The 26,519-nt window shown below is 33.1% G+C and overlaps 3 protein-coding genes across 3 annotated transcripts; 1 reads left to right on the top strand and 2 right to left on the bottom strand.

Moving 5' to 3' along the window:
• Positions 1 to 3,010: 3,010 nt before the first annotated feature.
• LOC114180374 lies at positions 3,011 to 5,069 on the bottom strand. Its single transcript, XM_028066684.1, has 2 exons — positions 4,934 to 5,069; positions 3,011 to 3,633 (listed from the first exon to the last, which is right to left on the bottom strand). The coding sequence occupies exon 2, from the start codon at positions 3,390 to 3,392 to the stop codon at positions 3,162 to 3,164; it is 231 nt and encodes a 76-aa protein (XP_027922485.1). The 5' UTR covers positions 3,393 to 3,633; positions 4,934 to 5,069; the 3' UTR covers positions 3,011 to 3,161.
• Positions 5,070 to 7,016: 1,947 nt separating this feature from the next.
• Positions 7,017 to 7,523, top strand: LOC114191154 (leucine-rich repeat extensin-like protein 3). The gene has a single exon (XM_028080338.1). The coding sequence runs from the start codon at positions 7,017 to 7,019 to the stop codon at positions 7,521 to 7,523; it is 507 nt and encodes a 168-aa protein (XP_027936139.1).
• Positions 7,524 to 8,736: 1,213 nt separating this feature from the next.
• On the bottom strand, positions 8,737 to 25,590 carry LOC114196139 (protease Do-like 7). The gene is given in 25 exon segments (XM_028086686.1): positions 8,737 to 9,327; positions 9,790 to 9,901; positions 10,790 to 10,947; positions 11,091 to 11,306; positions 11,593 to 11,820; positions 13,014 to 13,093; positions 13,171 to 13,341; positions 13,838 to 13,943; positions 14,040 to 14,222; positions 16,520 to 17,032; positions 18,520 to 18,685; positions 19,040 to 19,089; positions 19,518 to 19,598; positions 20,258 to 20,365; positions 21,143 to 21,208; positions 21,287 to 21,343; positions 21,441 to 21,506; positions 22,892 to 22,981; positions 23,089 to 23,214; positions 23,691 to 23,727; positions 23,814 to 23,872; positions 24,364 to 24,498; positions 25,148 to 25,218; positions 25,306 to 25,443; positions 25,446 to 25,590. Coding segments are annotated over 25 exon segments (3,339 nt in total). The 3' UTR covers positions 8,737 to 9,150.
• Positions 25,591 to 26,519: the final 929 nt, after the last annotated feature.

Below are 26,519 nucleotides of genomic sequence, written 5' to 3'. Positions count from 1 at the left end.
TCAACTGCTCCTGTATTAATCCTTCATCGGAAAGGACAATTTCTGTTTCCCTTTTTCAAATATGTCTAATCTTTATCTATGGTTCTCAAGAAACAATGCAAGCAAAGTAGTACAAATGATGATCAATGTCAAATGTCTGTCCTAGAGAAGTGGTTCCAACTGACTTCTGAACACCAATAGCACTTGTACTTTTACACCATGCAGAGCTCGCCCTCCAATCTTAGTTAACTCAACCTTTCATACATAACTTTATAAATCCCATGTCATGATGCACTATAACAGGACATAAAATGGCTTGGTGTAGAGTGTGGACCATTAAATGCAATAACATATCTTCTATGAGATTCTCAACCCAAGACCAACATAGCCAGAAGTTATAATTCATCCAAATAAATAGTAGAAAAATCCTATTTTCCAGATTCCAAGCTTCACAAAACCTATTCATTTTCACCACGACATGAGTAATTCCACAATATGTTTCATTACTTACTCTTCATTTCAATTTAATGTCCAAACCGTTCTAAAAAATAATACCGTTTCCTCAAATTGGTAAATACCAAGTTTCAATTTTTGACGATTGATGCAACTTCTAGCAAAAATTCTCACAGATTTTCTGTACACTGTGAAACTGGGTGCGTGAAATCGACCAAAACGAACATTTGAAAAATAAAAGCAAAACAAAGTTTGGAACTGAGCAAGAACAGATGAAGCAAACGCAATGTAAAATTAGAAAATCCAAACATGCAGGCAAAATTGGAAAAATGAGGAAAAGAAGAACCACGCACCTGGTACAAAGATGTTCTCCCTCCCTCTGATTTGAGAGAATTGGTTCCCCAATTCCTAATTGGAAGCTTAATTGAAGGTAGACGAAAATGGATGCATTCTCAGATCAGAAGTTTCAAACTTTAATATGTGAACGTGTTTGCAGAAGACAGAAGAAGCAAGGAAAACCAAACAACACTGAACTCTTCAAAGCAAAAAGGAAAGCGACTTCATCAGACGTACCTGGTTTTAAAACAACAATCATAAAGTCTTCAGAAATTTTCCTATATTATTTTTCAACTATAAAAATAGCTATTATTATAATCATATAACGGATATCTGCGAATAAAAACCGCAACGGATAGAGAATGGATATTAAAAATGATACCCGCTATCCGTAGGTATGGGTATTTTTAATACCTGCATGTTAGCGGGGCGGGTACGGATATCATAGTATTCGTACCCGTAAATACCTGTACCCGCTAAACTTTAATTCAGAAAAATTATTACCCCACAAATGAGTCAAAACATTATGAGTCTTCATTATATTAGTAAAAACTTTAATTCAGAAAATTTATATATATATATATATATATATATATATATATTAATATTAGTAAAAACATTACGAGTCTTCATTCAATAATGGTGGTCAGATTCTTATTCCACAAATGAGTAAATTACTTCCATATACTGTGGAGGCATTGATGTGTCTCTAAGACCGGTTATGGTCCAATATGGAAGGTAATGAAATTAACATTTTTACTTATATATTTTAATTAAGTGATTGTTAGAAATTTTACTGAACTACTTATGTTTTAAGACTTTTCTAGATTAAAATTGGACAACATGAAACTTTATACAATGTTGCAAGAGGTGGATATTGATGAAGTTAGTAATTTCTTTAATATTTTATTCAAAAATAAACTACAATATAAATTGGTAGTGATTTTTTATTTGTTTGTTTTTTAAAAATCAATCGGAGAAAGGGAACTTGTTGATCCAAACAATAATTATGGTTAAATAATTATTTTTTTAAATATTTTTGTAAATACCTGCGGGTACCCGTGAATATCCGCGGATATGAAAAAATAGACGGGTACCCGCATAACGGATACCCGACGAATATGGGTACGGGACGAATATTTATTCAGCGGGTAGTATGGGGAACTACTACCCGTACCCTACCCGTCCCGTTGACATCCCTAGTTTTGTGTTAGATTTTTTTTTTGGAAATGTAACTAATAATATTGTTATTTAAAATGTATTTTGATAACTTTTTATAAAAATACTTAAAAAGCTAAATTTATTTATGAATTAAAATTGACATACAAATTAGAATTTTATTTATATTAAAAGTTTGTGGAAACATGTAAATGACAATTCTTTCTAATTTTTAAATAATAATAATAAATTAATTTCGAAAAAAAAAATTATGGTTTTAAGTTTATCCATATTAGTCCAATTATGATTACATATATGTTAGGATAAATATTTTGAAACTTAATTTTTTTAAATGATTTGATGTTATTTTTTATTATCTTTCATTTTATTTTATAAATAGAAATTTTTTTATTCACGTCGATATCGGATCTATTTTCGATATTCATTTGTCTATTTTAATATCCATTCTCTATTCGATACGATGTGAATTTTTAATCCTGTTCACGATTAATTTGTTTCCTTCTTTTAAAGTCTTGATTTTTATTAGGTTGAAGACCTTAAAAATTAAGTAAATTTTGTTAATGTTTAAGTATCAAAATCAAAATTCGTTGGACGGTACTCTGAAGTTTCCAACCTGAGTATCAATATGTTGTTAAAACAATTTTATACAGATATTTAATCATAAATTAATGGTAAATTTGTTGAACTTTAAAATAGATTAGGGATTATATAAATAATTTATCATTTATTAATTGCCTATGCAAAATTGTTTATGTTAGCACATGATTATTAAACTTTCAATAAAACGGTTGAGCGTAGCAGTGTCATTTCAAAAATTGAGCCTTTTTTTTGTGATATATTTCATAAAAATTATATATGTCACTCATTTATTTACTTTGATCAAAGTAAGTTACCTTTAGAAGTACAGTTTCTACCTAATATTTTTTTTTAAAATATAGATAGTTTAATTTTACACCAATAATACATTATACTAACATTTAAATAGTATAGCAAGTTATTAATTTAAATAAGCAACACCTTTAAAATTTAGTTCATACGTACCGTACATCAGACAATCCAACTCTAAAACGTTAATAAATATAATAAATATACATCTATAATGTATTGATACAAAATTAAATATATGATTAACAGATATTAATCATAGAGTCACAAATAACATACCGAAAATCATAGAATAAAGATTATATGTATTTATAATAATACATAATTGATTAGATGGGAATGGCATTGGTGACTGAAGGGTATATGACGGAAGCGGGATGACCCATAATTTTACGACCCTTTGAATGGCGAAAGCAATAGACAAGAGCTCCCACCGGCCACTCAACCACCGCCGCCGCCGCAAACGCCACGAACCCCAGTGTCGGCCCCACCACCTTGCACCGGCAAGGGTTGCTCCTCGTTCCACATTCCACGCAAATTGGAACTCCAATTCCAACCATCTTCAATGTTTTGGGATTTTATCTCGAATTTTGTTGATGATGATGATGATGTTTTGTTGTACAAGTTTTTGGATATTTGCTCGTGTTGATGTTGGAGAGCTTGGTCTTCTTTTATAGTGTAGTGTTTGTAGAAATGAGATAAGTGTGGGTTTTGTGATTGGTGAACATCGTGCAGATTTATGAGCCACGTGTTTTACACGTGTTACTTTTCTGCTTGACCTGCTGGACACGTGTTTGCGTCCTTACGAAAGGCGGTTAATCATCATTCCCAACTAATAAATCTTTTAAATTGCATTTATACATAAATTGAAAATATTTAATTCTCAAATTAAAAACCTATGTTTGAAGTTTTAGTTTTCTTTAGTTTTTAGCCTTTTTACTTTACATTTAAAGAAGAAAAACTTGTATTCCTGTATATAGTTTTGAATTAGATTCACTTCAGGGGCTAATGTTGCTCCATTCCTTTGGGCTGATGATCAATTCCAAAATAAATAATGTTTAGCATTTTCTATTTATTTACTGATATTTGCTATTATAAATCATAACATTTCATGGGCTTTATTTTCTACCTAAATGGATTTTATAGTTTATTTTTTTAATGAATTTTAATCAATAGCGAGTTTATTAAAACAATTGTTACACATTGTTATGGCAACACTGTTCCGACAATATATGTGTGTAGTGGAATTAAGTGTACTTCACACTTACTTAATGGAGCAACTCTTACGGTAAATATAATAGGATTAAATATGTTTTTTTTTTTTTTAATTTTCAATGAAAATTAAAATTAATTCTTACTTAAAACAATGGTTTAATAATATTCTAATTTTAAAATTACGTGAATTTAGTTCTTTTAAACAAGTTTTGTTAAGTTTATCTAATATTTTAAACGCATTTCATGATAATATTTAAAATGTTTACACTATTTGACACATTTTTGTTTCAATATAAACAAATAAACTATCATGAAACGCATATGAAATTTGGTTAAAAGGACTAAATCCACACAATTTTAAAGTTGAAGAACTAAATTGAACCAAAATTTCAAAGATGAACTAATTCCAATTTTTACCGAAAATTAAGGGAAAAAACATATTTAACCCAATATAATATTATATTCAATTTTGTATTTTCTTCGTTGTTGCTAATCGAAGAAAACAAGGTTGATGCTTTTCAAGAAACCATGTGACTATCAATATTGTCATTATAACAGAAAATAATATATTTTATTATATATCATCTGAGGTTATTTATAGTGTAACTCTAACCATTTTTTCTGAGTTACTTACAGCATTCAAAATAAAAGATCATTCAACAATTTCATTCTGTGATTACTAACTAAGTAACATAACACATTGGCCAAATTTAACAATATATGACTTCTTAACTAATAAACTTAGGTCTGTTTTCATCAAAAAAGAGCATGTCCATTTAATATTGAAGGATGAGTAAGATAAGGTTAATATATATGTGCCTGGAAGATTGGTTCATATCATTAACAAAAACTAGTAATATACTAAGATTCAAAATTTATATATTACCTCGGAAAGTTGTAAGAAAAAAGAAGAAGAGTTTGAGTTGGGCCAAAATTTAAGACAAAGATGGAGTTGGAGCTGATGATTCTCAATCACTCATCACTCATAATGGACTCTATATTCTCTGATTTTTGTCTTCTTCTTCAACCGCTTCAATGTTCTGTACACACAAAGATATATATATATATATCTATATTCACAAATAAACTTATAGTCCTTTGTTGAATGGCTTCAAAAGAACAAAATATATGCAAAATAATCAATGCCAGGAACATGAAACTGAGCATCTGGTACCATCATCTTTATGATCTGTAAAACCAGAATAAATTCTGGGTGCCAAGGTGTGTTTTTAAAGCAGCAATGTAAGTGAAAAAGCAATGCACATATATGCATTCTGGAGAGTTATATGGTATATATTTACCATAAATTTGTACTGGAATAAAAGAATTATAAATTCTTTGAGTACATAAAAAATGTCAAACTTATTGCACTTTCAATTTATTACTTGTGACCTCTTTATAATTTCATTGACACACCTTCTCAATCCATGGCATAGTATCGGTGTTCTTCTATATTCTATTTTATATTTGTATGTGATAAATCTGATGTAATGAAACCCTACAACTCGTACATCAATTAGAAGTGGCCAAGAATAATCAAGAAAAAGTGTATGAGTGCACTTTTTTAATTCTAAATTCCGGGCATGTGATTCCTTTCTTAATGTTCTACCCCAAACCATTTATTTTTCTCATTACATATGCAACCTCATTTTGTTTTTAGATAATGTGCATAAATCAAAATGTTTATGATCATACATAAAATGAAAGGGACAACGATAACCGTGAAAGTTGTATATAACATATCAAAGGAACGAAATAAACTATTTTATCGTGCTCCCTGTTGATCTGCGCTTCAAAATAGTAAATGGAAAATGTAACTAAAGCCATTAAGCACACTGGTATTATTCAAAAAGATATAGCGGTAAATGAAAAGTAAAAGTTTTCAATGTATCAAATAGTGGGTTTTACATAAAATGTTTTCTATATTTTTTACATAAAAACCATATACATGGTAAATAATGAGCAAGAAGAAGAAAGTGTTCAAATGAAAAGCTGAACTTTGCTAAAAAGCTAATCTGTCGCAGGAAATTTATGCAAAAAGACATAATTTTAAGATGCAAGTGCAAGCTACATTATCAATAAGATTCCAATAATTGGTCACGTAAGGAGAAGAATGGTGCTGGCTTCCCACTTTATGCAAAGTGAAGGAGGCATTCTATTCCTTTGTCAAGAGACCTTAATTTTCCCTTTATACTTTTCATTTTAAGATATAATAGTGTATGATTTGCACACGTCAACCCAGAAAAAAAAATGATTTGAACTTCATGTTAAGATGTCATTTGAAATAAAACTAAAATTAAATGGATTTAAAGGTTTCATTTGCTTTCCTGCCAAAAGAATAACGAAGATTTGAGAGATGAAGTCTCAGTTCATTTGTTTCTCTTTTCATTTGTAATATATTATGATATGATATGATTTGATTTGAGCATATGATTAAAAAAATAATGGTTTTATGTTGTAAGGGAAATTATAAGGTAGAAATTCATTATATATTTTAATTTTCGTTTCCGTAAGATTGTCCACTACAGAATCTGGTTTGGTGAAAGTAAGAGAGCAGAAAGAATAGAGTTAGAGATAACTATGCAAAAGGCAAATATTCTTATGCAGCGTCAAAAGTGCAGAGAATAAAGAACCCACCCAGAAGGTATTTGGAACATATAATTGTACAAAGAAATTAACATTCTAAGAAAGTGAAGTTTTTCTCACTAAACTGTCCAGAAAGTTCATACTAGATTCACCATTCTACACTTACAACAACCACATGTAATAGAACACATATAACTGAACAAACAAAGTTTGCCTTACCTCAGTTTCAGAAATGACCTAACTTACCTAATGCTAATGAATGATCTTTGCTTATCACAAAACTCGTGCACTCTACGTGAGGAGACAGCATCAGCAACCACTTCACCCCTCTTTACATATTCTCTCTCTCTTTCTCATTCGTTTTTGTACCTTGACTCAAGAGAATGGCTTCTCTAACACTGAGTTTGAGGCCTCAAAAGTCTGCAATAGTGCTCTTTCTTATATGCATTTCATTTTCATATTCAGTTGAAGAAGTCATAATATCTTCTAAGAAGTTAGACCAACTACCAGCAGAGACTGAAATCAAGTGTGGATCATGTCCTTGTGGAGACACCTGTGGTGACCAACCTCCACCACCCCCACCATCAACTCCACCTCCTTGTCTATCTCCGCCGCCACCGCTACCGTCACCACCACCTCCACCACCACCGTCGCCACCGCCTCCTCCTAAGTATCCCACGTGTCCTCAGAACTGCAACCCCTTGCCACCACCACCGCCAAGATTCGTATACGTGCCTGTGCCAGGTGTTCCAAAACCATATACTTGGGTATATTACTACTCAGGTGCTGAAAACAGAGCTGTGGGATTGCTTGTTTTGGCTGCTTTGGGAGGAATATCATTGGCAACGCTACTTATCGATGACATCATGAAGCTAAATCTATGCTTCTGAAAATAAGTTTAGTCTTAACGTTTCATCCTCTTCCTTATTCTTGTTCACATTATTTTTTTCCATATTCAGTTTAATTCCCATGCCCTTGTTATCTCTTTCCTGGTATTCACTCACAGGAAAATTGATTCTGATATGTCATGCGCAATAATTCAAAATTTATATTAGCTGCAAAGTTTTTATCAGTATTTAACATGTTTTCAGTTCAGGATTTAGTTCAGGCTGTATGAACAGGTTGCTATAATATGTATGATGGAAAATGATTCTTTAATACTGAATTTTGAAATTTTTTCTTATAATTTTAGGTGTCATTTTTTAGGTGGTTTACTAGTTTTCCATTTTTTTATTCTCAATATTTCAAAATTACTTAAAAGATGACATCTCATATTAAAATTTTGTAATTAAAATATCATTGTTCGTGTATGATAGTCCTATTTTGGGGTATCTACTATTTGCAAGAGTCTCTTTTGTGGATTCTCCAATGCTTGAAATTTCACGAGATGCCCCAAAGATTAGTTGCTAGAATCACATTTTATTCCTCTCCCTCTTTTCTCATTTTATTTCCATTATTCATGATTTTCGCACATCGTGACAACTTCTATCCGCACCAAAGAGAAGTTACATAGTGTTTGGATAAATTTTCTTTTCAGAAATACTTGCAATTTTTTTTATAAACTAAAGTTAATTTATATACAAGTTAAAAACTAGTTTTAAAGAAACTAATGTCGTAAAGTTTTATAAATTAACTTGTTTAAATTACTTTCAATGTATGAATCTTCTGTTATTTCTCATTAATATTTTGAAAACTTTTAGAGAGGTGGTCTTGTTGTCGGGTACATGAGCGAATTGGGAAAAACCGGTTTACATCGAAAGTTATATCACGTCTACCTCTATTACAAAGCACATAAAAGAAAAAGTGGAACTTCGTCTCTAACATACCGGTTTTCACGCCTTATATAGCATTCAAGGAGAAAATTTGCTATTGTTAAATTGATAGAGGGTCACTTGAATGTCTTTCAAATGCATAAAATATGGATGAAGTTGAGAAGGAAATGTGCCTTCACAAGAAATATAATTATCCACCTGGAGTCCACAATGACAATTTTTATCCTCTGATGAAGTTATGAATTTTATTTTCTTCAACTGATATTATCTTGGACTCCATTCGATAGTGTATGAGAAAAAAAAAAGGAAAAGGAGAAGATGGGAAAAAGGGTACGAGCTAAGAATCACAGTTTCTACCTAGGCTATTTATTTACATTGTAAATGTGCAATGAAGGAGAAATTCAAGCCAAGAGGGTCAGTAAAAATATTCACAAATCAAACGAAAGTTCTATTTGCCCATGATACATTGAAAGTGAAGATTTATCTTTTTTATTATCCAATATCCAATATGATCCACCCAAAGGTTTACACATTCCAAATAATCGCCAGCCAGAATCTAATGCCTCATAAACCCATTAATCATGGCAATGCAACAGAAAATCTCTGCACTAAGAGAATCAAATTTGCAACGAGGCAGCAGCACTGTTAAACCATAATTTTGAACCTGTAAGATGCCTTCCACAAGATTTTTCATGCACCCGCGCAGCTGCATCCCCAGGAACAGGAATGCGTAAGAATTACGTATTCATACAGTACTGCAGTTCAATCCCTTGATTATATTGCGATGCCACATCGCAGAATTTGGATCAAATCTCAATTCCCACGTAGGCCAATAGTGCAAATCTTGCTTCAATGTTAGGACGCGAGGCTTCCCATTCAGGTGAATTGTCCTTACCCGAACAAACTCCCCATGTTCTAGTTCCTGCCAACATTCAATAAATGATCACAAGACATTAATAATTTACGAGAACAGCGATAAAGAGCAGCTTGGCTAGTCCTAGATATAAATGTGCAGCCAAGAAACGTGATTCCATACTGTGAATCAGTACCATTAGATATAGACAAGAGAACAACAACATTCTTCATAAAATATGCAGATTTGCTAGCCGTAAAAAAAAGCATGTATTAGAAACATCACGGGTTTAGAAATTCCATAATTTTTATGTAAATAAGTAATAAAACAACCTTTATTAACTGGGTAAATTCATCATGTATCACTAAACACACACCAGTCATGTTCCGCATGTACACGTGCCATGCATTTTATAGAGTATTCAAGCCACTCTGGACATCACATCAGATTGCATACATCCAAAGCTCAAACAAAGAAAATGGAGGAACAGCATACAAATGCAAGTTGCTTCCATGCATAGTAATTCCATACCTTTGTCACATCAACAAAAGCATCTAGATTTGGAGTTGGTTTTCCATTAATTTCGACTATCCATTGAAGAGCATACAGACCATATCTATGTACAGGACTCCCATGACACCACCTGTGAATTTGAAAAATTTTGTTATAAGCAGATGCTGTAGTCATACGAGTATGCATTGCGAGAGCATACGCAAGTTTACAAATACAAAAAATAGTTAGGAAAAATAAAAAAGGACACAATTACTTCATTTTATATAATAATATATTAGTTTTAATTTTAAATGAAAGAAACAGCATGAGTTCCAAATCACTAGATCGATAAAACAACATGATCATACAGACCACAAAGCTAATCTTCATATTGTCATGAATGCACACTCTCAAGCCTCAATCTGAACAAGTGCGGAGCAAAAGATTTGTCCAATTGAAAGATATAATGCAGATTCAAGGATACAATACAAGTGCTCGGCTATACTTAGGCTGGCACGTTGGTGTACAAAAACTATCATTATCCAAGCTATATGTTGGGTAAATATATCATTATTTTCAGAATTCAGACCATAAACAAGCTATACAGACCAAACCTCATAATCCATATAATGATTGATAATGACAACGGCTATTTGTAAGCATACTCAAAGTGAGCTTGCTCACTAATACACTAGGCATTCATAAAATTTAACATATAATAACACTATAATGGATGTGTTCGGATGAATTTCTTCATAAGGATTTGCAAGAGAAAAATAATGAAATTGACAACCTTACAAGTTCAAATTAGCCTATACATATACTATTTTGTAGACATTCTCTCGTATAACTTCTCAAAACCTTAATTTTATTTTGTGCATAAAGTAATTTTAGCTTATAAAGAAATCAATTTCATTTTCTCCTTTCTTAGAAGTTAGAAGTTATGGAAAAACTTATCAAAACAGACGCCCTGCTATCCATTAATCAGGTCCCTTTTTATACTTAGGCTTGAAAAAATTTGCCGCCAAGAAAATCATACCTTGCCACATATACACCATGACCTTCTTCGGGAAGAAATCCAAGTGCACGAACTGCTGGATGTGGATCTTGTACAATACAGCCACACCAATTAATTGCACGGGCAGTGCCATTTCCATCCCTAACATTTGTTCCCACAAGAAGTTCAACCTCTTGTCCCTTACAAAATACGCACATTAATCAGTAAGGCGTAGTCAATGTGCCACAAACAAAACACAAAAGCTCCATTTAGCAGGCTCCACAAATTCAATCAAAAGAAAAGTATAAATAACATCAATTAGAGAGCAAATACTGTCGCATACCTGCCGGAAAATAGTCAAGTGAAGCTTCCCATCATTAGCATCTGATTTGTCTAAATCTTGACAAGCATTTTCAATATCACGGAAGCATGTGACTGGTTCTTTATTGATTGCTAAGACCATGTCCCCTTGTTCTAAAAGATTTTCAGCCTTTGATCCAGCCAAACAACCTTTAACACGTAAAACCTGACGTCTCACTGGATCTTTCTTAACAAGTGCCTACAGTAATTGTGACCAAAAACAATTAAGACCAAACCAAGAGAATGGTAACATCAAAGCTGATTGTTTCAACTTTCAATAAGTCAAAGGTAAGGGTTTTTTATAATCATAAACAGAAAGTTCCATGAACAGGTCATTATAAATATATATGACCAAACATTGCATTTTTTAAAACTTCAATTGCTTGAGTGAAGTATAGTATTAAATACAGCATAAAATGGCATGGGCCTTTTGCCAGATATCCTATAGGTAAAAGGAAAAACTATAAAATGAAAGATATCAATACCTGAATCCAATCATCACTTAATCCAAAACTCCGAGCCTTTGAAAGCAATGTTGGATAAAGTTCAACCTCTAAAATTCTCAAAAGTGGCATGGGCCTTTTGACACCATTTATGAGAAGAGGTGGGCCATTTGCGCCAGATACAATCTTATGAAGGACCTGGCTTATTGCATAAATTGGAATACCCCTCACAAATTGATGATCTTCTGAGGTACTGCAGCCAAATTTAAGCTGGAACAGGGAATTTCCACATCCAGAGAAAAAGCATGTCACAATTCAGTTAGGGTTCATCGTATAAATACACCCTCTCCCCTTTAATAAGAAATAAAAATAAAAAGTAATATATCCTGGCTCATCCTTGGCCACGACTCACTAGCCAGTTAGTTGACAAGCTTTTAAATAAAAAGGTAGCAGTAATAATTCGTGAATACTATATTTGAGCGAAATATCTAGCAAAAATTTGTCAAAGTTTCTCCTATATTTGTTTTTCTAATTATAAACGAAGGTGAATAATGCCATATAGATTTCAAGGACCAAATTGCCCACCCCAGGCCTTTCTCTTAATTGATATTAGAATTCTAAATGAAAAGGAAAAATGGCATTTTAGTCTTCTAGGACCAACCCACCCTCAGGTAGCCTTTTGAAGTTTGAGTAAAATTTGTCTTCTCTCGTCTCTTTCCGGTTATCTTCTTTCTTCTCTTGCCCTTCTTCTACGAGGACACAATTGTTTGAAGTCAGGCTTTGTTATATTAAACAAATGAATAGAGAAAAAACCATAGAATATGTACACTGTACAAATCTCTCATCAGGTATTTTACTCACGACAGGACAATATAGACAAGGTCTATTTATAAACTAATATGAAGGTGGAATTGGATTACCTTTGTAGTATCCTACTTATATGGTCCTTCATTAGTACCATTTATAGGTACACTAGTAAGCTCTTGTTATAGTTTGTTTCATGTCCCAACCTTGAAATGGGGAAACTTCATCCCCTACTGAACTTCTATTCTATAGAAGAATAGAAATTAAGGTTTATTGTCATCAACTGTCAAACAACCAACCTTGTTAAAAGTTAATCTTGTAAAAGATTGAAGAGTGGTTCTACCTAAACTTTCTAACGTGCTCTCCTAATGCAAAATGAAAATGTTTAGGTGTGGGCATTGCATACATGTGCCCAAATCTCGAGCATAAATGAAATTAATCTAAACCAAAAAAGCAGCAGAAAGTTCTAACTTCTCACGGTTTAGAAAAAAAGGCACTTATATTTTGTCATGCCAAAGGATGAACTCTCCTGAAAGCATAAATTGCCCAAAGGTTTTTAGTTACATCATTCAATCTGCATTTAGCATTTTTTTCTGATCTTGAACGTAATGAAAAATTTTCAGATCCATCCCAGCAAGATCAGAATATGTTGTATAAACCTGAGTGGAGAAGCTTCCCCATATAGCTTGGACCCTTCCTTGTTCGTCAGCTAGCACACCCGAAAATGTACTTCCAAAATCTGTATTTAAACACATGCAGAGTAAGGCATTTATATGTACAAGTAACATGGTTACAAAAAATCTCATCCAAAGTTACCTGTATCGAGCTCAATTACTTCCATATTGGTTGCTCTGTAGCGAGGAGAATCAGCAGATCCTATGTTTAATGCAGCACAAGGATTGGTAACAACTGATTTCCTAGATGTTGCTTGAAGGCTTCTACTCAACCCCACTAGGTAAACAGAATCTCCCCGACGTAATGCTGGCTCTGAACAAGAAAACGTACAAAAAAATCTTTCAACTATATAGAAATATAAGAGTGAAAATAAATGTGCCACTAAATCTCTCCTTTCTCACATCATCTACATGTAAAAATGTTTACTTCGTACAAAATATTATTTACCTTTAAAATATTCCCTCATCCAGAGTAATTTAAACTATTTTACCAGAAGAAATTAACTTCAACTAGAAAATGTAAAAGTGTCAAGAATAAACTACAAATCTATATAGTGATAAGTTCATACAAAGTTCATCACATCCGCAAATATCATGTTATCCTCACAGTTAAGATAAGTATTCCTCGACAGAAAAGGGTCACAAGAGAAATCTAATTCAGAGTAACAAATCATAAATTCTATAGTAATCTAGTCTTTAATTACAGGCCAATGAGAATGAAACACGGTCTTCATTCTGAAATCTGGATCTGATAAAGATAAAGTCACATTAAAACAGTATAAATTTAGCAATTACATGGATAAACCCACCTGGAAGTAACTCTGCAGCACGAACAACTGAACTACCAACAGGTCCCAATGCAGAGGGATCATATGATATGAGAGCATAATTATGAACGGGATGGAGAAATACAACCTGCAAATAAGAAAGTGTGACAATAAGCTAAAGAAAAACAACCATCTTGTTTATTCATTTATTTTATTAGTGTCCCATTCATTTAGAAAGATTCACCTCTCCTGGAATTTCAACTGGGAAGGCAGCGAAGGATAGCATTACATCAGAGGCAGATATTGCAACTGTATTCTTGTCAACTACAACTAATCCCATATCTTTGGAGTGATATATTATGACACCAGTTCCAAAAAAGTGCTGTGAATGAACACCATCAAGCATACAAGATGGCGGAACATAAACCTGCATGTCCCAAAGGATTTTAGAAAAACATGTTTCACATGATAATGACGTAAAAACCACAGGGAATTCAGTAAATCTGCATTACTACCATGCTACAACATAAAACATTGGTGGCATACAAATACAAGACGTTATATAATGCAGAAAAAAATTGTTACACAAATTGAAATGCTCCAGATTAACAAAAACTAGACACTCGTACATAACAGTACTGAAAATCAAAATGCTTCTTTTAAGAAATAAAAGATCAAGGGACACCAGAAGCCAAATTTCTGTATTTCCATCAATCAAATAAAAGGATTATAAGCAATTTGGACCACATATCAAAGCAATGACTAAGACAATTAGACTGACTGAAAAAAGGGAAACTAGACTCTATAAAGCTCCTGCAAAGGCAGGATCCAAGGAAGAGTCCAATCCATACTGAGGCTACATATGCAGCCTTACCTTGCAAAATGCTAATTCCACAACTTGAAATTGAAACCAAACTGCACCAAGGACCTCATTCACAAATAGACTAACAAGAGAAACAAAATGAACTACAGCAAACCACAATTATAAATACATCATTTTTTGTATTACATGGAAATCCTGGCCCAGATATCTATCAGGAAATACACAACAAAAGGTAGTATGTAGTTAAGGAATTAGAAAAGGAAACCATAAAGGAACTTGGGCTATCATAAAACTGCACTCACAGGCTACATACATCCGCCCATTGTCTACTAGCACTGTCCTAAACCATACTCAGAGGAGGAAATAAGATATATATTGAAAAGAGAATTGCACGTTGAAAAATATCTTGCTCGAGAAAGTCCAATATAGTGTTTAAAATCTATTACATTGTCTTACGTGCAGAAACTTGAGATTAGTAATAGAGAAAATATAAAATTGGATACATATTTGCTTACCATACATCTCGAATGAATGCATATAACTTCTCTTAAATGTTTTGCCTTAAAGTGGTCAAAAATAAAAATAGGGAAAACTTGATTTCAAAACATTATAAAAACTTCAAAAGGGAGTTCTTGAATGCTAAAAAATCATGTCAGATTGCTAAATATTTATTTTGTACACATCAGAGAACACATTTTTGAAATTTTTTACGATAGTCAGGGAATATTACAGTCACACCTTTGAAATTTAATAAAATACACTTGATCAATGATAATCCTTCTCTCTTTTGACATTATTAATTTAATCTTCCTTGGTTTATATTGCTGCTTAAGAAATCAAGGGACGTCAATGTTAACAGGATGGGTACACAGTGTTGTTATATAAATGGATGGAAAATTGTTTAGTGTCAAGAAAGGAATTATTTTGTTAAATTTCAGGACGTCAGAGTAATTTGAGCTAATCAAAGTCTCTTAATCTTTTGTACTTTATGATACTGTATTTTTTTAATGTTAACTTTTTAATATAAAACTGTAAATTTCAATGATTTTATTCAAAATATATCCTGTTGTGTTGTCTATAGATCCTTTTAAAATTCGCTGTTTCCTTCTAACATTTCCTATGAAATACTTATACTGGCCTGTACCCGAGTCAGTTAGCTGCCATCAATTTACATGCATAAAGTATGCAGAACAGATTTAAGACACTACTGAATCATCTATGAAACTGATGACTTGAAAATCGTACTACAAAATATCAGCATAGCTGACTACGTAGACCAGGTCAGACATGGGAGATACGTGTAGATCGGTAAGGTAGGATGAAAAACCATATACATCAGTTCTAAACAATTCTAGGATACGTCAAACAAACTATTAAAAACATATACCTAAATATATTATTAAATAGCTGTAAAAACAAATTTAACATAGTTAGAATTATTTTATATTTGCACGAATAAATAACAAATGCCTCTGTCATCTATCCACCCCCTACCCCAAATTTTTTAAACTTCAATCGTTACAGCTCGAGTTTTCTTGAAAAGTTCAAATAATGTGAATTTCCCTGTTTGCATATATCAGAAACACACATTATGCAACAAATCATGATAGAAACAATTTGAAAGACTTTCTAATCAGTTAAAATAACTTCAAAACATGCCAAAAGAAGAAAAACGAACTGAAATTCATCTCAACACCAAACAAATTGATATATTTCAATACCTTCAAAACGGAACATGAATTGTATAAATTTCATAAAAATAAATGAAATTCATCTTTTAACTATAAAAAAACAAAATTTGCAAACATTTTGGCACATTTCAAGGAGGACACCATGATATAATTATCCACAGTCTAGTTAACACTAGTAAAAAAATTCTGATAAAAAGTCTACAGTAGTACCTCAAACATCACAAGAGTAGGCTCAATCACACGTTCAGCAACTGATGCATTTGCTCCAGCTGCAGTCGCACCTTGAAAATCCATTAACATGTCATCCTGTGTGACACTTGATTTTTCTAGCTTAGTTTCCCTGGTCCCGTTTTGGGATAAATCAGCAACAACACTTCCATCAGCTGATAAATCTTCCTCCACTCTTCGTTTTTTCACCACACCATCAGATGCATCGTGATGAGATGCACACTCTGAGGGATCTTCACAATTGGTTTCCATGTTAGTGACACCATCAACAAAGTCCTGATTGTTACCTTCACACACATGACCCCCACAAGCATGCTCGCCAGTTGGTGAAATTGGCTGTCTAGACATATTTTCAACATCTTTTGCACCAGATGATAGAAAGGGGGAATCACGCTGAAGAGCTGGCTTAGTAATCCAAAGGCCTGTACTGTTATCACGAGTGTATATCTGGGGAGGTGCATACCATTCATGCCTATCAACTGTGACCAACACAGACTGCATCCCAATAACCATTTATTTAAACAAATCAGCAAAATATATAGCTTTTTAAATGATTTCCATGCAAAAAAAAATGCACCAAAGGAATGTAGATAATTATACCACCGCTTCTAATATGAAAATATTATCATGTCAGATCAGAAAGTCAATCCTCTAAAATCTGCACTAAGCATAGTTTTTCAATCCTCAAGGTTTGAGCTCAAGAGTTTGCTCGAGGGACCAAGTCCAGTACCACTCAAACCACAAAAAGTCAAATTTGTTAGGCTTCTCAAATTGAAGAGAAATATTTAACTGACAAAGATTAAGGCTATGATGTCTCTTTCAAAGATTAAAACAATTTTAGACAAATTTTAATTGAAGTTCTTCATTCCATTGCCAAAATTGATGAGAATAATATTTGGTGTTAAACATTGGGTCGCATCAACTTGAAATCTTTAGATTTTATGCAAGACATGCTGGGAAATTTTTAGGAAGATAGAGTGGGGAGATTTACCTTTTGAGATATATGTTGTCCATATAAGAAATTTGATACCACCTCCAACACAAAGCCTAAAGGCTTAGTGTTTGTAAGTCTTTCTTTTTCTTATATGTCACTCAACTTCCTTATTTTTACTCAATGTGAGACTTTTAGCTCATACTTGAATTCATAACAAGACAAGACTGACAAATCATGTCATGCAATGTTTAAACGATAAGAGGAGTTAAATTAAATGTCTATGATATCATAATGACTGGGGCACGATTTTGATATCAACTCTGAAGTTCATGGAGGTTAAGCATGGCATTTTCATGTCAAATATCAAGGTGTTAAATTTTATAAGATTTGAAGTTACTCAAATTTTAAGTTTAAGATTTTTCTTCCATAACTGTGACAGATTATCTTTTATAATTTGTTTCGGTCTACTAATTTAAATTTCATATAAATCTAATGGTAGGATAGATATTTTAGGAATTTCAAATTGGTTGCAAGCCTGTATATAGGAATTCTCATTTGTGGCTTTTAATGACTGTTTTGCTCTAATTTTCTTATCTCTATTTTCTCTTAAAGTTCAACTATTTCTAGGTTATTTTATAATATACTTCCAACAAAAACACACACCATGTAGGCTATCACTGTAAAACGCTAGATGCTTATCATAACAAATAGTATATACAACCATATAAGCTGACTATCCAAATCTAAGGAAAAAATGTATATTAATTACATGTATAATTAATTACAAGTACATTACACATGCCCTAAATCTTATAGACCAAAGAAAATGCAAGATACTACTAAATAGAAAAGTCATTGTTTTCTTTGAAATATAATAAACACAATCTAATCAATGAGGGATTGTTTTCTACTCATGAATAACTAGGACCAATTTTATTGAAAAATATAAAGGTTTCAAAATAGCAAACAACTCAATAAATGAAGTAAAAACGGAATTGACAATATACACTAATTTAAAATTATGTTTTGATGGTGAAGTAACCATTACCTTCCTTCGATGACGATCCATGTAACTTATATATTCCAATGGTACTCGAGCACCCCTAGATAGTTTAGAAATAACTGTTATTAGTTCCTCAAGACAAGATATTTCTTCCCCTGCAAATTTCTTAATTATTGCATGGCGAGGAACACCTGCTCTGAAGAGCATATATCTGCAAAACAGAATATTACATTGAATAAAGCATAACTTATATACCAAAAAAAAAAATAAAAATCATCGGAATCAACTCCACTCAGGATCTTTTATACGAAAACATAAGTAATGCTAGATTTAAGCTTATATGCCAATTTGTCGTGATGAGCAATTTCAAGGAATTTTTAAATAAAACTAGGGATAAAATCAAAAGATGATCAGAAAATTAAAGATTAATATTTTAACTAAAGCTCTATAAATAATTTTGACAAAAACCAATTGATACCGACTACAAATCTCTAATAATTTATCTGGCCAGTAGATTATAAATAGTTATCAAATTAGAAGTTAATGCTTATTTAAGTATACATACCCTGGTTCGGCCACATAAACAAGACCGCAATGGAAACGGAAGTTTCTAGCCTGCATTACAAAGAAGACAAACATAACCTAAATGAGGCAAACAGCTTCAATTGGAAGAATAACCTATTGGGAGATTTATGGCACAACACAATACACTCCGATAACCAAGTTCCAGTAAGCAAAATAGGAAAGAAACCACTAGCCTACATCATATTAAAGGAAAATGGACTAGGTAGAGGAAATGCTAATTTAATATAAAGACAGATACAGCAACACATGGATCGATAGAATGAAGGAAAACTACCAACAGCTACTCGAATAACATCATAAATATAAGAAACAATAAACATTCGATATATTTCTTCATTTAAACAGCAACCACCTGCACCCTCTCAAACCGTAAGTCAAATTGTATTCAACTAAGTTCTCTCTAGACGAGAGTATAAAAAACAATGAACGTTCCAATTTCTGAGTACAGTCCAACTAACCTGCTGATAAGAAAGAGGATGTATTACTGCCCCACTCACTTCTAAGAAAGAATCAGGAGTTATTGAGTGCAAATCTTGCACCTGATATAAAAATTCAATAAAAAAGTTAGCACAATGGTAAGCTATAACTGGTATTTCTACAATCATTATTCGAGATGCTAATAAAATTCTTGAGCCAGCCTCATGTTAGCGACAAAGAAACTACTTTTATGTTTTCATTCGATGCTTTTGTTTCCGTTCAATTCTACTCTGAGTAAATATATCACTGTTTAAAGGGTGGCTGATGTGAAATGCTAGATTGATTCCTCTGAGTTCGTATTTCTTTATTCATAAACCTCAGAAGATAGATGGTGAGGCCATATGTCAGGTTGAACCCAAAAATAAAAATTATCATGCATTTGATTACAAAGCATTAAAAAATCACAATCTGTTTAAATTGAGATCTAGCCAGTGCATTGCGTGCAAACAAAATTGTTAAAGAAGTGTAAGTTTATTATATTTATTTTAAGATCTTCGAAGCCTATGTTTTTGATGAAATTCGAAGGACATGAAGTAAAAGTCTGACTATGCTTTCAATTTATTTACCATTTTATACAGTTAGAGTTTCTTCAGCCCCTCTCTTAGTGGAGGTTGAAAGTAGATCACCACGATGCCCTTCCCAAAGAAAATATAAGCACTTGGGTATGTCAAAAAGTACTAAACTACTAATAAAGTAAATATCCAAGAATGAAAAATCTCACCAACAAAGTTAAACTCTTTGAAGTGCCACCTCTTTCAATTTGTAATTCAATATTCTTGCTTACACTGTCATCAAGTAGAGTCTCCAGTTTCAGGAACTGAGTGATGACCTACAATGAATTTTACAGAGTCAAATTGTTCAAAACAAATTACAAAAAGAGACTCCTATGTCTAACGTCAACCACAAACAGCACACACACAATGAAGCCCTTTTTTGCAGCCTTTGAGTGCAAGAAAGTACCAATAATAATTCAGAAGACATGGGGAAAAAATATGACAAAACAACTTAAGTTAATACGATTTAGAAGTCAATACTTCAAAATGATTTTTTCAACCAATTGGTATAATTTAAACTTAAGTCAACTTTACAAAACCGGCTTGATTAGGATAGACTTTCAATAGCTTGATATCATCATTTTAAGAAAGTGAAATTTAAGTCTAACTCAACATCACAAAACCAACTTGGTAAGGAGAGGTTTGTACTCTCCAATATACTATAACTATATACTATAATTTGGTTTTATGTCTAGTTGATGTGGGCACTTTAACATTAACAAAAGACATGGAACAATAACAAAGTTATTTTCACAAGCAGCAGTCTCCTTGTCTTTATGCCAATGGTTTGGATGTACAAAGGTACACCTACTTTCACCCAGAATAGTTTCTCCTCGCAACTTTCCTTCAATGTCTGACTTCCATAATCAAGTATGGCCTTTGGTATAACCAATTATCACTCTTATATGAAACATATAACCTAGTGTCTCACCAATGACTATAAACAAACTAGATACACATCAAACATACAACAGAGAAAAAAATAAACACCGAAAATTAATGGGGAGGGTGGAGTAGGGAAGCAAAAAAAATTGTCCTTGATATCAACTTACTTCTCCATTGACACGCACAAGTACATCACCTGGTTCCAAATGTTTGTAACCTGGACCACCTGGCACCTAAAAATGTCAAGGAGTAAAGCCATAAAAATTGAAATGGAGTTTCAACACAAAATATTAGCATTCCAATTTGCTTACCACAGATTCCACAACAAGCATTCCACTTTCACCAGCTGGAGAAGCCTGGCGTACTATCTGCATAATTTAAAACCGGTGTCAATAATTCAGGGCATATTTGAAGGAAGATACTGCTCCATACAGATAACCTAAAGAAATGATAGAATAAAGTAACCTGCTCCGTCTCAGTTTTGAGGCCAAGGCGACGAGTCTCGTCAAACCCTTTATGGAGAAATGTCACCTGCACCAGATTTTACACAAATTGGGTCATATGCAAGGAAAACATCCATTTTCGGAAACAAGAAAAAACAATTTCTCTAAACCATCTCTGATCTCATCAAATATACAAGAACCAAAAAATAAGTAGACAAGCAGATTAAAGATGTAAGGAACTAAAATAACTAGAAATTACAAAATGATAAGTGTGAAACCTCTACAATAAAAGCACATCTGTAATAACAACACAAACAGATAAAAGATGTGAGGATCATGAAATTATTAATTACAACAAGTGTATACAATCATCTCGTGATCTATAACAAGCATTGAAAAAGTAAATTCAAGATGTAAGGAATAAATATTATCTTGAGATTACTGAATGATACAATATTCGTTCGTATCTTCATGCAAACCTACTATCAAAGTTAAAAAAGTTATAACAATGACAAAACGTTAAGCAACAAGAAATCATATGGTAAGAGATTATTAGCATTTTTCAAGTACCTAAAGTCCATAGACACAATAATTGCAGAGTGAAATTAGCAATATGGAAATTTCAGAAAATAAAGTGATAAAGTCTACGAAGGTAAAAACACTGTCAAAACCCAGGGTAAAAAATCAAGGAAGAAATATGAACACAAAATCCTTTAATGATGGAGGAACAAGAATGACAAAACAGAGGGCCATGAATGATTTTAGAGAGGATAAAACATAATATAAACTTGAATGTCCTTGTCGCAGATAAAGCCTAAAGCTATACTTAATAATTTCAAGACTTAAAAAATGGACTTTAAGCCCGATTCAATGTAAAAAAACTGATTTTCAAGGTGAGATTTACACTCACTTATATATTATAATTTGGTCACATTTCTAATCGATGTGGAATCTTCAACCTACCTTTACGCCAATAACTACGCATCTCAAGTGTAAGAATAAAGAGGAGCCAGTTAAGGGATGGCTCAATACACCCAACAAACCTCACTAAGAAGCTTTGATGTCATCCTAGAAAATGAACTCTAAGTCTAACTAATCCTTGCAAAACCAGCTTGTAAGGTGAGATTTATCCCTATTTATACATTATAATTTGATCATTATCTCTAATGGATGTGGGATATCCAACATCAAGTTCCTAAAGAAAGCAACTTTGTTCTTCACACAGCATTTTTATTCTCAAGATAAGTAACAAATGAATGCATGCATACACGACTGGGGCTTTATTGACATTTTTCAAAGCAAAATATTTCAATTTACAAGGAAAAATCTTTGAAAGGAAATTTAATCTAGTCAATATTATTCACTGCAATGTAGCACACAGAACATTCAAGACTCAATACCATGAAATAGTTTAATATTATATCACATGAAAAACTCAAAAACGAAAAAGCCAGCAAACAACAATTGACAGACCTGAAGCGTACCACGAGGTATAGAAACTGCTTGCCATTTATTAACATAAGTTTCACTTCCCTTTTGAACAAACCTTAAGGCCCTCACAACCTGAAATGCAATTGAATTAGTTGGTCCAGGTCCCAACAAGAGGAGCTGAACTTCCCTTGATTATTACAAGAAGTATAAAACAAGTTCAACAAATATAAAAAGCTCACTCGTTCTAGAGGTAGAAAGAAAGCTGATGCACTTGATGACTTGCTCCCAGCATTCAGAGCCACTGCCCTGCCTTGCCAATCTATAACTGGGGAACCACTTGACCCTCCTTTCGTCCCAGAAGCTGCCTGAAATAAAAAAATCAGTAGATATAAGGTTGCAAATAAGGATTCATCAGAAACAAGACAAGAATACCATATATTGTAATGGTAAATTACGTCTACAAAAGACTTCAAAACCACTCCATACAAATCACTCTTTCCATCAAAATAAGTTTCCCAACGGAGGCACAAACGATCCCCTTGAGGTTAATTTTCCTTTCCTACCACTTTTAGTAATAAATAAATCCTGCTTTCAGTTCTACATTTTCGTTCTTTGAGCAATTAAAAAAAAAAACTGAAAAAAGAAAACTAGCATGCCATTGGATATATTATAAGACACCTGAACACTTGAAATGAAATTTGGGAAGCAACAAGAAAGGTACTAAAATTTGAAGGAAATTAAACGATACAAAAATTTGAAGGAAAAAGGAAATAACATATAAACAAACTCACAATTTAGAATTTTAATATAAATGGTATAAACAATATTTCTTCCCACTTACTTGAATATAGAACGTGTTGAAGTCGTTATACCCATCCCTGCATAAAATAATAGTTCCATTATCTAAATTCAACCTGTCCACATAAATAGCCCAAAAAAAAGTTACAGACACTCTACAACATACTTCTTATAATGAGGAGCATCCCTATCCAAACGAGCAAGAGTACCAGCCAAAATGGAAACCTGAAAGCAAAAGCAAAAATAATTATAGAAAGTTTATGGGAAGAAAAGGATCGAAGCTAATACTGGAACACACCATTCCTTTACATTAATACAAAACAAGTGCCAATTGTGAACAGGCTTAAACACGAAAGACCGCCAAAAGTTGATAAATAGCTTGATTTTAGAAACCAAAGGCCTTTCAGAAGGAAACAAATGGATGTAGCTGGGCCAAGACATACGTTGAAAACTGGCTGATCTTGATTAGAAACCAAAAGAAAAAAAATCTCAGCATATATCATTATGCTTTGACCAACAATGTTCTATTGAGTTGGTCAGCTTCCAAGAAAAGCACCACTTGCTAGCCATATGACGTGTATTGTAACAAGCATGGAAATCATGTAGCTTTGCCCTACAAGAGTCAATTGAAAAAACAGAAAAATGCAAGACAAAGTGCAGGGATGGAGGGGTGCGGGAGGGAAATAAGTGGATTTGAGGTAAATTTTAGGTAATACCTTTTCGCCACTATCATTACCAACGACTCTGATTTCAAGTCCAACACAGGCAGCTTCAGGAGCAAGAGGTATCTCTTCATAGTTTAAAAATTGTATAGCCCCGGGATCATAACGAAAGAACCCAAAATCATGTACCTACATATGCGTATATTTTAGTTCGTTGCATCAACAAGCATAGAGAGAGTGATTATAAATTAATTATAGGACAGAACTAATTATTCAAAAAAATACACAGACACGCACATAGAAGAACTCTGAGGACTACAATAATAATCTATAAAATTTAAACAAATGAACAAAGTAATACTGTTTAAAAAACGAACTTTATAACACATACTCCCAGAAGAAAAAAAATGCTGACAATAAAACACGACAGAAATGGAAATCAGTTCGCCGCTTCACAATTTAAACACGAAAAGAGATCAATTAAACCATAACAGTAAAGGTGTCTTGAGTTGATAAAACAATCTTCCTTTCAACAGTAATAATATCTTGATCCTCCTCAAGCAGGTAATAACAATATGAACATATGAACGTGTTTTTGCATTATAAAGACTTATTGAAAACCTATAGCGATAATGATTTTGAACGTGGGTAACAGTAACACACGATTCCCATGTCTTCATAGTCCACAGTGAACAGAAGTTTATACAAAGCAGAGTGCATGTATAAATGACTAAAAATAATAACAGAACGAAAGACAGGATTCAGCTAGATCACCAGTTTATAAACTGTTGACCACATCACATTGAGAAATATCAAAACCGAAACAGAAATCACTAACCGGATCTCTGTAAATCGGATGCACTGGAACCTCTTCGCGGTTCAGAAACATGGCTTCGGCAACCACAGGACCTACGGATTCGAAATAGAGAGATCGTCAACGCGAACAGAATTCAACAAAAAGAACAAAAAGCAAGAGCGGCGAGGTTAACTAACTACCTGGCTTGACCACGTGGCGATTAGTTAGAATGATGCCGCGGCTCTTGTCCACGATGAAGCCGGTGGCGTAGCCGGCGGCGGCGGACTCGGTGTCGAAGGAGCGAGTGGCGGTGGTGCGGAGGACGACGACTGCGGGACAACTCTGTTAAGCGCTTTCCGCCAGTCCTCGGCGGTAGCGATGTTTTCCTGAAATGGCGGATCAATTTCCATGCACAAGTCATCGGTCTTGACGACGGCGCCGGAATCCAAACCCTCCGACCCTAACCTCTCTTCTTGATCTCCCATTTCAGCGATCAATAATTAATGGTCGCTCCTCTTCTACTGATACAATAGGGATGTTTGTTCACAATGAGCTGAGTGTGTTGTGTGTGCGTGCGTGTAAGTGATGAGTTAGGGTTGGGCACTCGCGATTAAGAAAGTGTCTAATAGTCCACGCCAATGACTACACACTGAAGTGAGGTCTGCGCGTCGCCACGGAATTCGATGCGTACGTGTTTCGGGAAGAAGGCCCCCGCTCAGAACATGGCCAATGAAAAACCGAACCCTCAATTATGAATCAATCAATTGTTTTCCTTAGTTTCCTCTTTTCTTGCCTGTCTTGTTTCAGTCGTCCATTTCTCTCCTCTTTAAGCCATTGTTACAGGAAAATTTAATGCAAATTAGTTAGTAAAAACGAAAATAAATAAATATATAATATAAATCCCACCTACCCTTCGATCTGAGATTTATGCTTTACCTTGGTTTTTTTTTCTTTTAATCTGTAGCTAATATTTTATCTTTCTCTTATTTATTTTTTGTATTTTTTTATTTTTTTACACTCAATGTTTTATTATTCTCATTTCAATTTTTTTTTCTTGTCATCTTATAATATGTTTTTTAAATATTTAGATTTTTATCAATTTTGAAATTTTGAAACTTCATGTTCTTCACAAAAACATCCAAAATAGGTTTTTATCATCTTCAAGTTTGTTTTTTGGATATTTTTTTTATCAAAAACATCCAAAATAGGTTTATATCATCTTCAAGTTTATTTTTTGGATATTTTTTTTATTAAAAGTATACAGTTTTTTTATATTATTGTTTATACACGTGTTATATTTAATTTGGAGAAAAACATTATGTTTCAGTTGTTTAATATGAACCTTATGATTGTGGTGTTGATGATGAAAAATATTTGGGTGTGACTTTTTTTATACACGTTACAAAATGACTTT

Source organism: Vigna unguiculata, chromosome 1 (genome assembly GCF_004118075.2).
Source record: "Vigna unguiculata cultivar IT97K-499-35 chromosome 1, ASM411807v1, whole genome shotgun sequence".
Lineage (NCBI taxonomy): Eukaryota > Viridiplantae > Streptophyta > Magnoliopsida > Fabales > Fabaceae > Vigna > Vigna unguiculata.
Note: the sequence above shows the minus strand (reverse complement) of the source record. Positions and strands in the feature narration are given on the sequence as shown.

Excerpts from the sequence above, each read along its gene's own strand:
- LOC114180374 (XM_028066684.1), bottom strand. The coding sequence starts at position 3,392 with ATGGTTGGAATTGGAGTTCCAATTTGCGTGGAATGTGGAACGAGGAGC.
- LOC114191154 (XM_028080338.1), top strand. The coding sequence starts at position 7,017 with ATGGCTTCTCTAACACTGAGTTTGAGGCCTCAAAAGTCTGCAATAGTG.